Below are 16,814 nucleotides of genomic sequence, written 5' to 3' on the forward strand. Positions count from 1 at the left end.
ATTTTTAAATCAGCTGATACATAAGTACTAAGAGTCCTGTAGGTTAGGCTCATCAGGCCATTGTGGGTAGCCTATTACTTAATCAATTTCAGTGTGGCAGCGTAGCAAATAGCTCAAATTCCTGCTCTACGGGACAGACTGCAACAACAATATTGGAAGATTTAAATGCAACTGCCAGCCAAACCAGCCATGGAATTCCCACAGCATCTCTCCAGAGACGACTGGAGTGCAGCCCATGACCTAATAAGGAAGATTCCCAAAAGAAGGAATTGAGGAAGTTGACCTTGGAAGTAAACACATCAGGGCCTCGACGAACTGTGCGCTTGGTGTTTAGGCCTCCTTATGTCCCTCGCCTACCCTATATTACTGGTTCACCTAATAAAGACCTGAGCAAAGGCTTTTATTCAAAGTGACTTTCAAAAAGAGAAATAACATTCAAAGAAAGAGGATAACATTCATACTCCACTGCAACTTAATTCATCAAGGTGGTATGATCATTGGGGGGTGGGGGGCATCGGCTATTTTTGATGGGGGGGGGGGGGGGGGGTCACACACATACATACACACACACACACACACACACACACACACACACATACACACACACACACACACACACACACACACACACACACACACACACACACACACACACACACACACACACACACATCACATATTGTTCACTCCTTGTCCAAGAGCAACAGCTTTGCTCTGAAGTGTCCTCTGGTATTGCAGGCCTACAAAAGTGCCTCTCGGCAACACTCAGCTAAGAAGAGCCACGATGAGAGAGAAGTAGGTGAAATGTTGCAAATGGCTCTCAGGTTTAAGATAGACTGTAGCCTACGTAACACTTCTTTAGCCCACACTCGACCTAAAAATCTAGAAAGTCTAGTGGTAGGTTATTTATGTATTTTTGCTCTATAATATGTAATAAGCGGTCAATGTAGGCCTAATGATGGATTCAAGCATGCTGTCTGACTGTGCGTCTTCTCCATCAATGTTTTTCGTTGAATTTGATTCCTCGATCACAACCATAGTAATCTGCGGAAACTGTCAAAGCCGTGGCCAGGGAGGTAGCCTACAATGTACAATGACAAACACCATGGGTGGTCTGACATACTGTATAGGGGAACACAGGCGCTTTTTTAGACTACACAAATAGGCCCACTATTTTAAGTGTAATAGACATGTAGGGGTAATTGCTCTGTTGCTAGTTTGGAGTTTAACACGATTTTAAACTGGAGTTTACCGTGTTAAACTCCAAACTAGCGACAGAGCAATTGCCCCGTAGTGTGTAGTGTAGTGTGTAGAGTAGGCTTGCTCCCTGCAATCCAGTCTTCTAACCTACAAACAGTTTTTGATCTGTGTAGGCCCACTTCGGTATTTATTTGAGAGTTTATTGTCTTATGGTTTTGTGTTGAACTCACGGTATCTCTTTAATGTATCTATTACTAGATTCGTTTGTTACGTTTAAAGTACTGGATGATCCAAGTAGATTTCATTTTCACAGTATTCTTAGTGCGCTCTAATTCTAACCATTGAGAACCTCTATCTATTCTGTTGTATGTTTAATTTGCAGTGCCACCTAGTGGTTGTTACATGTAGACACACTTGTAATTAAAGTTGCAGTTACACATTCTAACTTTCATGGAAACCTGAATAAAGCATAGAATTTACTTACAATATGATGTCATAATTGCACATCTCCCTTACCTCAAGGCCTTCCAAGGTCACTGCCCAAAGGAAGGGATTAGGTGCCTCTCATGCAGCGTTTATACGTCCTCCCTCGCTCCTCGGGCCTCGATCCTCACTGATCTACATAAAGAATGATGGGGGAGAAACAATGGGATAGTCTATCCAGTGTTAGTTATAGATCAGTGGGAACGCCCCTCGAGGATCGAGCATCGAGGATCGAGGAGGCATGTTGAGAGGCACCCATTGAGTTAAAGGAGAACTCCCTCGATTTTTCAAATAGATCTCAGTTTCTCGAGGTCACTGGGTACTATCGGTATGAAAAAGAAAAAGAAAAAAAATCAGTTGCTGCAGCCAACAGCTAGACCAGACAGGCAGCTTCAGTGCTACACTCTGGGGGCATGATTTTAAAAATTCCAGATGTTTTTGTAAAGACTTCAAGACTTTTCTTTTCTTTAGAAAAGGCCAAACGTTGATGTTCTCATAATGTTCTAGTATGCTTTGAAATATTAGCTTATTTTGCAGCTGATCTTTTATTTTTATACAAAATTATACTTGTATGATTGGCTTTACTCTGATTGTCCAACATCTTCCGGCATCTTTGTGTTTCTCATTCATTTGTGTGGCATGACCTGTGTCTGTCAACAATGAAGCTACAGTACTCAGTTTCGTGGCTATTTGTAATGAAGGCGTTGAGTTTAGTCACCTCAAATGTCTATTTGTGATGAAAGCATTGACCTTAGTCACCTTGAAATGAGTACACGTGATGAAGGTGTTGAGTTTAGTCACCTCAAATGTCTATTTGTGATGAAAGCATTGAATTTAGTCACCTTTAAATGAGTATAGCCTATGTGATAAAGGTGTTGACTTTAGTCACCTTAAATGTCTATTTGCGATGAAGACATTTGGTTTAGTCACCCTAAATGACTATTTGTTGTAATGGCTAATGAGTAGTGAGGTATGGTATGGGCCCCTACTTGCCCGTCATCCCTACTTATGGTGGTACCGTCAAAACAGTAACACAGTCAGACAGCTGCTTTGACCCTAGTCCGTCGAGGGGCATCCACTAATCCTTCAGTTTGGTGTTCCAATCATGCAGCTGTTACCGGGACTTCCCAAGTCATTCGGTAGATACGTGTGATCCCTTCTCAAATAGACTCATAGTATCCCATAGCGTCCGATAAACCAGTTTAGACAAGGGCCTCCGATTGCAAGATTAAGTCATGATACTCCTTCAGATTTTGAGGAAAGACGGACATGGTGAAAAAGGAATCTGCAACAAATTACAAAATCAACAGGGTGATCATGTTTTTTTTGTGTGTGTGTGTGTCAGCTGCCATCTTTTAACAGCTGTAAAATATTAGTATATCATCTTGGCCCAAGTGTAGAAGTCCCCAACTGCTTCCTAAAATCTCAAACGATGAGGTCATGACATGGATTTTCCTGGCAATGAGATTGATTGTCTTTTTTCCTCTCTCAGTAAACTTGTTTTACAGAATATTTTTTAGAGGTCGTCATGGAGACGAAAGTGTTGTCGTCACCCTTGCATCATGCAACTCTCACAAGAAAATAGGTCACGCTTCATAATCAATTAACAACACCAGATGTAGACTATTTAACTGTGGAAACACTTCAGACTTTTTTTTTAGCAATGATGTCATTTTCACCGCTCCAAACAGATCTTTAAGCCCTTGGAAAACTCACAGAGCACAACTGCCAAAACAGCACATCAATCTCTGTCCAAGTCAGAGATGCAAACAAGATCGAGTGGAACCCTATCATAATCCTCTGTCCAACCCAGGTCTAGCCGCGCGCCATGGGCCATGAAGTGCCTTTTGAAATGTTCAAAGTGTTGTGGTCAGCACTTGCGGTAACTCCGTGGGTCAAGGAAGATTCCAGAAGCCTGAGTGGAGCGCTCCAGTGGGTGGTAGACGGATGGATGTTATGGACAGTCACCAAAACACAAGCTGCTGCTGCTGATGAGTCACGTCCAAAGAGCATTTCACTGGAGATTACAGTGTGTGTGTGTGTGTGTGTGTGTGTGTGTGTGTGTGTGTGTGTGTGGTGTGTGTGGTGTGTGTGTTTGTGTGTGTGAGACTGTGTGTGTGTGTGTGTGTGTGTGTGTGTGTGTGTGTGTGTGTGTGTGTGTGTGTGTGTGTGTGTGTGTCTGTGTGTGTGTGTGTGTGTTAGTGTGTGTGTGTGTGTGTGTGAGGTCTGTTGTTTTGGATCAAGTTCCTTTTCAAAATAATTTATCATCCTGAATTTTAAAAAGCTCTTTTGAGACCAAATCATTCACTCATATGATAGCAAGTTATGCGGGTGGCCTTGGCCTGGGTCTGGGTCCTGTTTTAAAAGAACACAATTCTAAACGAGTCAGTAGTAAATACAGACAAGATCAAAAGAACTATGAGAAAATAATTTATTTGATAAAAGTGTCACATAAAAAAAGAGAAGGAAAACATAAACTGCAACTGCACATTTGATAAAAGTAATGACACACACTGCACACACAAAGTAGATATAAAATATACTCTATTTACATTATATAATATATAGACATGAAATAGCAGTGGTCATGGTTCAAGATTGAGATAAAAACTAAAGCAGCAGTGATTCACAGAAAGGTGACGATGGCTAAGTTCGCCCCAAATCTAAATTAGACTTTTGCAGAAGCGTTTTAAATGATTCAGCATATAAAACAACGTGACCTCCTACACTATGATATAGTTGAGAGGGTTCATGCGACAACTTGTGGTATAGTGTGGGAGTAGTTGAGGCTGAAGGTACAAACGTGTGTACAATTCCAGACTTATATAGTTAAATAAGTTAATTAGTGGATTACATGAATCAACCACAAGATTTTTACAGCACCAAGAGTACTGGTAGCATGTCTGACATTCGCAGTTTTTCCCTCAGGAACGTTCTGACACACACCAAAATTGCTTCCAACTAAAACCATGTGTCACTGAACTTATGACCTTCTCTAGTAGGCTAGTTTCTCTAGTAGTGATGTGAACGGATTAGTTCTGAGATAGATTGTGTAGTCCTAATTTTATTTCTTGTTTTTTTTCATGAAAACAAGTCATGTTGTTACATGTTAGAAGAAAATGTCTGACACACTACTTTCAACTGGCTCAAAAGAGCTTTGTGTTGACAACCTCTCCTTATCTGCTACACAGCAGACTCATAACCCATCACGGTGAGAAACTCTCAATGATTAACGCAGTCAGACGGCATGTCACAGCTCGGAAGTGGGATGAGCCCCTCGCCCGCCCCCCTCACTCCCGTAAACGCGTCGTGTCTGCTTTCGGAGAGACCTGACCCGAGTGTTTGGCGATCCAGCTGTTGTAGTTGCTAACTCTGGTGTACACCCCCGGACGGAATGCCTTGGCACAGCCGTCCCCCCAGCTGATGACGCCGAAGAGCACCATGCGACCGTTCACTCCGCAGACCAGCGGACCCCCGGAGTCTCCCTGTTACACACACACAGAAACATACCGAAAGCAATGAGCAATCGAGTGTCAGTCAATTACCATAATTCAAATTTATACAGTAATTTCCCGCATATAAGCCGCATTGTGTATAAGCCGCAGGACAGTGTTTTATGCAAGTTAAAAGAAACAAAACCATATTGATACCATATTAACTGTCCCTGTGTATTAACCTCATAGCTGAAGAAATTTTGCAAAATCAATGTATTAGCCACGGCTAATAGTCGGGAAATTACGGTAGTTATTAATTTAACAGATGCTTGTATACCCTTTATTTATTCTATTTATTTATTAAGACCAGGTACTGGGAAACTGAATTGCCCAGTGTGTGGACAAATAGAGCTTTCTGAATCTGAATCAAAGTGACCTAGAAAGAGAATAGCATTCAAGCTGCAGGGCTGAGGAGACCTTAGCTAGGAGATACTAATGTATCTGTCAATACTATTGCTTGGAGGATAAGAGTGGCAACATTAAGTAATAATTTGAAAAATAACAGCCTTGGTCTTCTTTGGATCTACTTTGGTTGTGCACATGACCAATGGACTGGTCCCTAGTGACCATATTGTGATAATATGAAAATATTTCAAATGTATGGTCTAAAATGAATCCTTCATATGAGACTTTATAAGAGCTATTCCTATATTACATACTGTTTCTGACAATGAGATTTCCCATACCTTGCAAGCATCTGTGGACCAGTTGGGGCTGCCCGCACAGAACATGTTGTCTGTGATCATGTTTCCGTAGTATGTTTTACTGGAGCACACGTCCTGGGATATGAGGTCCACTTTCCCCTCTCTCAAATACTGGGAATAGTACCATAAACCTACAGAAAAAAGAGTCACATTTAAAACACAACAGGTCATGCCCTGTCATTTGTAGAATATCTGTGATATACTTCATTTCAATTTTCAATTTAATTTCACTTATATAGCACCAAAACATTACACATGTCTCACGCTTTACAGAGTGTTAAACATTCAGAGATTCAGATATACTGTGCTCAGCTGTACTTTAATTGACATTCATGGACAGCCTATGTGATTAGTTATGAAGCTGTCCAGCTGGCATTGGCCCATGTGATAAGTTATGAAGCTGTCCAACTGGCGTGTAGAACTTGGCCCTTGCCAGTAACCTTACCCTCTTTCTCTTTCCCATACCCAGCGATTTCACAGGCATCTCCGGCAGGCAGAATCTGATTGGCCACTGGTAGGCACACTGTCCTCACGGTTTTGGATTCCTTGGCACACTGTCCAGTCGAAGACTGGATCTTCAGAAGGGCTATGGAGCACAACACAGTGTTATCAGGACATACACTCTTAAAACGAGTTGTGTTAGGAGCAACACAAATTGAGTTGTCTCTATCTGGACAAAGAGATGTGTTTAAAAAAAACAACACAACACAAGTCCTGATATTTTAAACACATACTGTGTGTGTATACTCTTAAAACGAGTGTGTTAGGAGCAACACAAATTGAGTTGTCTCTATCTGGACAAAGAGATGTGTTTAAAAAAAACAACACAACACAAGTCCTGATATTTTAAACACATACTGTGTGTGTATACTCTTAAAACGAATGTGTCAGAAGCCACGCAAAATGTATTTCCCCTATCTGGACATAGAGATGTGTAAAAAAACAACATAATTTGTGTTATTTTCAACACATACTGTGTACACTCTTAGAGGCAATGTGCTAGAAACAATGCGAACTGTGTTGACCCTATCTGGACATAGAGATGTGTTAAAAACAACATAAGTTGTGTCATTTTCAACACATTTGTTTAAGAGTGTAGGCAAACGTCTCATGATGGTTTGTAAACTATGTTCTGTTTGCTGTGAGTTCTACACAAATGTTTGTGAACACTCGCAAACAGTTTACACAAAATTTTTCACATTTAACTGTTCAGAGAAAACCCGTTTGGCATGAACCTTCAGGGGGCTGGATGTGGCGCCATTAGCTCAAAACATCTTTATCAGAGCCCAACCAATACAGTGTGAGATGAGAAGATGTGAGTAATACTTAGAGTAATACATTGCTTACCAATTTAAAGTTCTTAAATCCCACGCAAGGAGATGTCTCTTTGCTCCCACTCAAAATCAGCAAGTATCCGTATATACACCCTTTGCAAACACACTCCTTCTCTGTCTATCTCTCTCTCGCTCGCTTGCTCTCTCTCGCTCAGTTTTTGAGAACAGGTTATGGTCATGTTTCACATTGTCATGTGGCGAGAAGCCACAGACCACCCATGCATCAGCATTTGATGAAGCTGCCTAACCACACGAAACAACAACGAGACCAAGGGTCACGTCACGGTCAGGACATCAGCCTGAATAAAGAGACCTTGTGGTTCCTGTCAAATGACTAACAAACTGTTTGAGTCGGTCAAATTAATAGAAAGGGTGTGCCACCTTTTTTTTGGACATAGCCTATTCATCACTACAGTGGCAGTTCTAAGGATGGCAGGAGGCAAGACAGGGCATGTTCTTCTTGGAGAACTGAAGGCCAGATGACTTGTCATTTAAGTTGCCATATGAGTTGTCTATAGCTCTGCTAAAGAAATAACCTTTAAGGATTTTATTTAGCTGTTTCTGCTTCTGTCTTGTACACAATGTTGATCAATTTTGTTTCCATATTTTGCCATTCCTGTAGGATTGTGCTGCACAAAACATGCTAAGCTGCAACAGTAAATGTTCTGACCTGACAGACACTATAGGCCTACGTTACACAACTAGGCTAATTACTCATTCTGAACTACTTGAGGATGCAGGAAGTACGTGCAGAGCAGATTCAAATGAAATATGATTGTTACTTACGCATGATGACACTTACCTATGTCATTATTGAAGCTTCCCTGACTGTTGTCAAATTCCTCGTGAACAATTACTTCAGAGACGTCAAATGTTTGTTCATTCATTGCTGTCTCGTTGATAGCATTCTTCCCAAGGATCACAGACACTTTGTTGGCTTTGGTCCTCTGACTGTGGAGAGATGATCAGATGATCAACAAACCAACCAACCAACTAACTAATCAGATGATCAACAAACCAACCAACCAACTAACTAACCAGGAAGTCAATCAATAAATCTATTTGCATCAAGCCATCAAGCAAACAACTAATCTACTGCATGTATCTTTAACTTCTTAACAGCAACAGCCTAACAAATATTACTATTTTCCCCTTCACCTAAAATGTGCGGCCATATATGATTGACCAATACAAAATATCAAATATCTATTATTCGTTCCTAGAGAGTAGTTTCATCCCTTCTGGTACTATTCTTTTTTATTCACTTCCTGCCAGAGAGCTTCGGGTAATGAAAAGTAGGCCTACTGACTACTGCTGATATGTGAGGAAAATCTATTCAAACATAACAAAACATGCCCCAAGTTAGCATAACTGACTAGCATCATGCTTAACAAGGAAATGCTCCATTGAAGCAGATACATAATGATACAATTCTTTCATTTTTCTATCTGCATACAGTAAGTGTGCTAGGCCCTCACCCATCGGGGAAGCAGTGTGCTGCCGTGAGCACCCAGCAGGGGGCGATTAGACTGCCTCCGCAGAGGAAGGACTTCCGGCGGGAGGAACTCTTCCAGTAGATGGCTGCCATCCATGGCTGGGATTCCACAGGTGTCACGGATCCACCCACGATCTTCATCAGCTTGTTTTGTCTCTCGCCACAGGTGGGCTCTGGAATGTAAAAGACAAAGGAATGTAAAACACTATACTTGCTAAGTCTGTGTATGGTAAATCAGTAAGCCTCACTCCCAACAAGGGATCAGCTGGGTTTTGCGAAAAGTAACTGACTGTGAAATGTATGGGAATATTACATAAGTTTCAGGGGATGGGATTTGTGAACATTGTAGGGCCTACTTCTTGTATCTTTCGAAATACCCACAGTAACTTGGGCAATAAGCATGACTGCTACTAAAGTTAAGCTGACAAATACTTTAGTATTAATGGTATTAGGATTAATGTTGAAGTTCAATAACACTATTTTGAAAATGTTGAAAAGCTCATAGCTTACCAGTGCCTGGTTGGGTGGGTTGAGGGACACTTGGTCTAGCTGTGTTGAAGAAATTAATATGTGTTAGTTTAGAACACAAAGACCAATGCTGATAATAACTGATCTGAACAGGTGATCTATTCCTTAATTTTCTAATAATTTATTCCTGTATCTAACAATTATATAGGCAAAGATAAGCCATAATTCAAAATTAAATATTAAGTATTCTTGAAACTGAATACTAATTATTTAATACTTATTGTTATTCATCATTATATTCTTCTGTGTATTAGATGATAATGTACAAGATCACTGAGAAAGATGGTTAATTATGGAATCCATATAGCTTACCATTGTCTGGGTTGCTGGGATAAGATGTTGGCCATACTGTGTGTTAAGGAGATTTTCAGATTAGTGTTCAGGAAAGCACATAAGCAACTTTATTTATCATATCAATGATTGTGCACAATTCTCTTACCAGGCACACTAGCACAGGGTTGGATGTTGCAGTATTCTTTAATGGTACCAAATGCTGTTTTTACGTAACACCATGGCTTACGGCTGTAGTCGGGATTCCTGCATTAACAACAAACATTTTAGCGTAAATATCTACAAAGTCTTACATGGTTGGAAAAGACCTGTATCTTCCATTTCTGAGTGTGTAATGTTGTGAACATGAATAAATGATAAAAAAATCTAGGCATGTCTATCAGCGAGACTGGAGAAAACACAGGGGAATTTGGAGAATGTCTTATGATTGACTCTACTTGCCCTCATTTTAATCAGGTGACTAACTTCATGGGCATCATGAGCATCATGAAGGTGGAAAAAAATCCCTCTGACTCAACTAACCTGCAGTAGTTCCGTTTTAAACTAGACGTCCACGTATTTCCATTACTGATGTCGGAGTTCCACCTGAGACATCTCCGACCGCTCCGGGACCGAGACTCTGTGCCCTCGTAAAAAAGCCCAATTCCACTGTAGCAGTTGGCAGAAGCAGCAGCGGGAGGAGAGGCGACTGGAACGCAGAATGAGCAGAGAGGGGAGGGGAGTGGTGGTGGTGGTGGTGGTGTGGGTGGGTGGGGGGGGGGTGGGGTGGGGGGTATGAGTGAGTGTCTCGAATAACTCGCCAGAACATACAGACAAGGTGTGAAAACAAGCATGGCATGGCACCCTATTGGGTTGCATTTCGGTGGCTCAAGAAAGACTCACCTTTTTCACAGAACTCTCCCGAGATTCCATCGGGACAGATGCACAAGACATGCTCCCCCTCGTAGATTAAGGCACTGCCACCATTGAGGCAAAGAGAAGAATGCTCTAGAGGAGAATAAGAACAAAACTGTTTTAAAACTGGCCGTACCTCTTGGTTCCAAAATCCTGTCAATATGCAGACTGTAAAAGACCCTGTGATTTGTACTGTATATGTACATATCAGATTAGATTCAACTTTTTCTTTTGTCATTGCGCAGAGTACAAAGTGCAAAGACAATGAAATGCAGTTTGCATCTAACCAGAAGTACAAAAAAGCAGAAAGCACAAGGTGATATACAGATATACAAGTATAGACAGGTGGTACATACTGTAGGCAGGACAAGACATATACAGTGTAGACATGCATAAAGATCCCAATCAAAACACACACACACACATACCTGTACTTGTATCATCTGTAGTAAACACGTAGACATTCTGTCTTTTCTCTCTTAAGTTTCTCTGCAAAGAGAAGAACATAAATCATGCTCTCTCTCGGACACCACATATTAATTTTCATGAGTCATAGACCAACATTACGGTTCTATGATTGTTCAAATTGAGGACAAAAGTTTCCCTTACTGCTGAGATTCGACTGACTAGTGTCAGAGCTGCGACCAGACAGAATAAGATCTGCATCCTCTCCTTTTTGTTCCGACTTGAGCTGTGAGGTTTGTTCAGACCTGCAGACAGAATGGACAGAGATTTACGCTGCATGAGTGCCTTGGCATCTGCTCTGAATAAGACAAGCTTTGGATACTGGAAGTAGGCCAGTTGTTGCTACAACAACCAGTGACTTGTGTGTGTGTGCGTGTGTGCGTGTGTGCGCGTGGGTGTGCGATTGTGTGTGTGTGTGTGTGTGTGTGTGTGTGTGCGTGTGTGTTTGGAAGATAGAGGTCTTGCAGGGGTTTCCGTGTAAACACACATGCGGAAATGGAGACATACCAAGGACCATTCCATATAAATTGAGCAGAAAGTCAGAGAGCTTAGTAGACACAGCCAGAACCACAGAGAACCAACAGTAAACTATGTCAACTTAACACAAGTGTTTATATTCATCATCTATTGTCTGCTGTGCACATAAACACTAGAACTTCAATACACAGCAGATAAACACCATCTAAACTGGGCAAACTGTTAAGAATGTAAACAACAATAAAACAAACTAAATTTACCAAACCAATAACTTGATTGTAAATTATTGCAAAGCTTTAACTCCTCATCAAGTTCATCCAGACGCTCTTGAAGACCCAACTCTTCCAAGGATCTCCTAACACTTCTAACAGCCTTACACACACACACACACACACACACACACACCATGTACTCCCTCCTCTATCTCCTTCTCAACCACTTTGTCCTCCTACCACACTTGACTAATACTTATTATCTCTGCACTCTTATCCCTAGTAGTATTAACCAACCAACCCAACCCTACAGCGATAGCAATTCCAAGCTAAGGTCTTCTTTGCACTGTAACACTGTAACATGTTATTTCCTTTCTGTAAGTCACTTTGGATAAAAGCGTCTGCTATCTGAAGAAATGTAAACGTAAAATGTCTCGTGGAAAGTGAGTGCTTACCTTTCCTGGATGCGTCTGCTGTATGTCTCTGTATGCTGTATCTCTGTTGTAGGTTTGGGCAGCTTTGGGCTCTCCCTGTCAGAGTCCTTCTCTTATAAAGGGGAGGGATGACAGTAGACTGGCCCACAGGAGCTGACGGATTGGCACATTTGGTGTTGTGACAGCCAGGGCTCGGCCCGTGGGAAGCCCTGCTCCAGCAACAGAAACCCGGATCAATGATTCACATTGATGATTCAGGGTTGACCAAAATTACACCCCCGCAGTGGCCCGCACTCACACCCGCACCCAAAGAACATAATGATGACTGTTTTTTTTTGTTTTATTTTCAGCCGCTCTATAGTTTAAACGACTTGTCTGGAATCCCCATAACTAAATCATTCCCAAGCACGAGTACATATCAATTATGCTGCTCATCATATACATATTTCAAAACTAAGTTCAAATCTGGAGGAGAAAAGATGCACTTTGATGATCAATTTTATATACTGTATATATATTGTACTCTCTCTCTCATATACAGTATATATATATAAAATATACATTAAACTTGGTAAACCATTTGGGGTTGGTATATTATATCAACCCCAAATGGTTTACCAAGTTTCATTTGAATTCAACATTTGGAGATCTGATGCTATGGGCACAAGTGATTTGTCTTCTTAAAAGCTTATGGGAAGAAGACACACTTGTTCTAAATTTAGCTTTCATTAGCTTTCAGTAATTTTCCCAAAATTCTTGCTTGTGGAACAATGTGTTGGTGTGCGTGGGGGGACACATTGGAACTTCTAAATTTGTGTTTTCTCATTAAAATGTTTTAATTCGGAATGAGACACTTTGTTTCACATACGCCGGAAAGTTGTTAAAGGCAAGTAAATATAACTTAATAGAATTTTTTAAGGTTAATATGTTCCCTCAGCCTGACTTGGTCAGCCACATAGCTGCGGTGATGCAGAATTACGTCCACAGCAACCACTAGTAAAACTGCGAGACATACTGTTCGAACGCAATACATTTATTTCCTATAGTGCTTTTCAGAAAACACACATTTTACAAGATTAAGGACAATACAGAGGTGGGTAGGCAAAAGTACACAAGACAAGTGAAGGGGTGGAAAGCTTAAAAAACTGAGGTCAGAGACAAGGCATGGAAGGATGATGGCAGTACGTATGGCACAGATATAGACATAAGGATAAACAGCATACGTATGTCTATTGTACATGAACACATGTATGTGTGTATTCTGCAGCCGTCTATAATCACTGAAACATTATATACTGTAGTTGATCAAGCACAGATGGCATTGTATTTCTAAAGACAGTATAGGGACTAGATATGAAAAAGAATAATGTCATTGGAAGATAAGTCTCAAATTTACTGTTTTAGAACTTTTAAAGCATAGGGGAAGTGGTAGTGATGGCCTAGTCAAAGATCCTTCATTACTATCTCTGCTTTAACCCTCTCTGGCCTGTTGTCAAGTATGTCTGGGCACTAAAACATTGAAACCCAGGAGCTGCCAGCATTAACCGCTAACCCCACATTATTCCAAGTAGGCCGTCCCGGGACTTAGTTCACTGTAATTCTTGATAAGAGCTTTTGGTAAATGGCAGGAAGGAAGGAAAAAACAAAACAAGACAAAAAAAAAAGACACTTGACATCATTAAGAGAAGCACTCTATTGATGTGACGTCTGCAAACCTGCACATCAGGGAATGCAGTCTTATAACACATGTAATTACATGAGATTTAGCTTTTCATGTAGAGACTTGTCTGAAAAGGCAACTAAAAAATATATATATATATATATATCTGTGTTGTCCTGAACTGTTTAACTGTAGAATGGTTGCTTGAATGGCCTAACAACATCATTACTGGGAACATTTCTTGTCTTTTTTAGCTATCTGTTTATACAATTCATATGTCAAAGTTCTGCTTCTTTTTTTTCCCCGACATCCCACCTGTTTTTTGTACTTTGACCATCTTCTTTCTCCTCTATACATGTATTTGTGTGTGTGTGTGTGTGTGTGTGTGTGTGTGTGCGTGTGTGTGTAAGACGAAATGTTGTTCCTCATACCACAGTAAGGTGCAACATGCACCACAACAGGTAGGTCTCTCTGAGAGATAGAGAGAGAGAGAGAGAGAGAGAGAGTACATTTAGCATGTACTGTATGACTATCCCCTACCTGTTTTGGTACATGTTGCACCTTACAGTGGTAGATGAGGAACTTTTCGTCTGTGCAAAATGCTGTATGTATGTTATGACAATAAAGCACTCCTTGACTTGACTCGACTTGTCTCCCAGATATGGTGAGTGGTTGAGTGAAAGGCTTTATGTATCCACATCAGAGTTGCCCTCCTTTCCACACAATTGCATATGAGGATCTGATTTGTGCTGAAATCCCCCTCAGCGCGATTAAAACACCAGATTGACCTTCTCTGTCACATTTGTCAAACCTCATGCAATCCACTTGATCTAATCCATTTTTAATCAATACACACACTTCAGTGCACTGATTAGAAACGAAGTATCATTCACTTGATGTGGATCTGGCAAGACAGAACCATAATCTCTAGCCAGAATCTCAACCCTGCTCTGCGTGTTAAGTCTCAACATGCACACAAAAAATTCATTCTGTAGGTAAACAACAACATTTTTTTTTTAGTGATTACATTACCTAAGTCTTTGGATGCTGGATGACCCTGACAAGTTTGCTTTTTCAGGAAGACATTACACACAGCTCATTACCCAGGATGCTTCACTCCCTCTGGGCATGGAAGTGGAAACGGCACATCAATACAAATAACCTTCTGAAAAGAAAAGAACAATGCAGGTCATGACGATGCAAATGCATAATGAGGATGATGTACAACTTATATTATTAAGATGATCTTGTTCCTTAAAAATGAAACTAGGCCTATTGAAGGACTGTAACAACCAGGCCCGCCGCTCCGCATACGCAGAGTACGCAGAGCGCGTAGGGCCCCAAGTACCTGGCGGGGGCCCCCAAAATTAAAGTTGCTAATTTTTTGTAATGATAATTAATATATTATTACATTACAAAAAATATAGAAATAAGTTATGAACATGCCCATCGTTATTCCTTCTTAATTGTGTAATCTATCACTCAATTCGGGCAAATTAGATGTTTTTACCTAATATATAAAAAGAGTCTCTCCCCGCTTCCCTGAAATGGTACAGCCTTCAAAGTTCTGTGTTTTCAAATCGGCGCATCCTTCTGCCTGAAGTTTACCATAATAATAAAACCCGTCTTTATTCAAGCTGAATTCGAATGGTGATTCATAAAAGGAAGTACCAGGCAATATGGATTTGACACGGAAAACGAAAGAAAAGAAAAGAAAACTGAGAGATGACGCTTGTGCAGCTCTTGCTGGTAGGTTCGTGTTTACTCGTGTTTTAATTATTTTGCTAACGCTAGCTAACGACAGCAACCTAGTTGGATTTGATGTAGCTCTAAGCCCTAAATTATGTAAAATCTAGATTTCACAATGCATGTGACATGTTTGCAAATAGTTGACAGTCGTCAATGTAGATATTTGTCACCCAATACGAAGTCAACGAAATTCTAGTTAGCAGTTTGTGCAAAGTGCAGTGCAAGATTAGCACTGCTGCTTCTGTCCAAAGCTTTTCTGCATAGGCTGAGGTGACACAACATGATCAGCGATCAGAGATTAGACAGGAGTTAGACAGGCTGATGAATGTATCAAGAATAGTGAGTATTATTTCAGAACTCTTATTTAAGGCACATGCATGTAATACAGTAGCCTATCTCCATTCAATTTCATTTGGTATTGGGCCAAAATGTGCTAGGGTATCTTTACGTTTGGTTATTTACAAAATGCCTCATGGTTTTGTTTAATGTGTAAAATTAGAGTAGCCTATAGACATAAGGTTTTGTATATGTTCCACAAAATTAATATAGCCTAATATAATAGCTAATGTGCTTCCCATATCATTGTGAAATACACAGGCTACTAGATGGCTATGAAATAACGACGTGCTTTACAGATGAACAGAAGATTTAAGATGATTCACATGTTTTTGAGTCACTTTTTATATTCAGCAGCAGTAGTTGGGGGGGGGGGGGGGGGGGGGGGGGGGGCTGTTGGCGTTTGGGGGCCTCCCTGTCCATTTAAGCGTAGGGCCTCCAGAAGCTCAGCAGCGGGCCTGGTAACAACACAATGTTTGTTGAAACTTTTTTTTTCTAACTGACTGATTCTTACAGCATTTTGGTTTGCATATGTTTATGATAATTGTTATTACTCTGTTAAATGCTATTTAGTCTACTAACAATATTGTTTTATTATTATTTTTTATTATTTAGGCTATATGACTTTAAACTGCTCATTCTAATGTTAATGTAATGTTGTAAGTCACTTTGTAGAAAAGTTGCTAAGAACCATAAACATCTGAAGCCTTCCATCCACTACGTACACTGGAACTTTAAAGTTAAATACAAAACAAATCTTTTACAGAGACAAGGACATGCAAAGCAATGCATTGTATTGTTATCTGTCTTAGTTTTATTCTTAACATCAAAGAAGAAAAAAGGCTGCACTTTGCCTAAAAACACGTTTATTGCACAAGGTAAGTATAACTACACGTTGGCCTTTTTTGTTCTTTGATGTAAAGTATAAGTTTGGCCAAGTACTCTAAGAAAAGACATAAAAAACTGAAGCCTGCTCCTTTGTTTAGTTCAACTTGAACAGCCAGAAGCTTGGTTCAAATTGTGTAACATAGGTCTTGAAAAGGACACTAAACTGTTCT

The 16,814-nt window shown here is 40.4% G+C and overlaps 1 protein-coding gene across 1 annotated transcript; it reads right to left on the bottom strand.

Annotated features, from left to right (window-relative positions):
- Positions 1–4,097: 4,097 nt before the first annotated feature.
- plaub (plasminogen activator, urokinase b) lies at positions 4,098–14,749 on the bottom strand. The gene is made up of 14 exons (XM_062525528.1): positions 14,704–14,749; positions 12,033–12,220; positions 11,033–11,133; positions 10,852–10,912; positions 10,412–10,516; positions 10,052–10,217; positions 9,678–9,775; positions 9,551–9,586; positions 9,221–9,259; positions 8,694–8,883; positions 8,018–8,166; positions 6,327–6,467; positions 5,864–6,012; positions 4,098–5,168 (listed from the first exon to the last, which is right to left on the bottom strand). The coding sequence occupies exons 3-14, from the start codon at positions 11,087–11,089 to the stop codon at positions 4,974–4,976; spliced, it is 1,386 nt and encodes a 461-aa protein (XP_062381512.1). The 5' UTR covers positions 11,090–11,133; positions 12,033–12,220; positions 14,704–14,749; the 3' UTR covers positions 4,098–4,973.
- Positions 14,750–16,814: the final 2,065 nt, after the last annotated feature.

The sequence above is a fragment of the Sardina pilchardus genome, chromosome 22 (genome assembly GCF_963854185.1).
Source record: "Sardina pilchardus chromosome 22, fSarPil1.1, whole genome shotgun sequence".
Lineage (NCBI taxonomy): Eukaryota > Metazoa > Chordata > Actinopteri > Clupeiformes > Clupeidae > Sardina > Sardina pilchardus.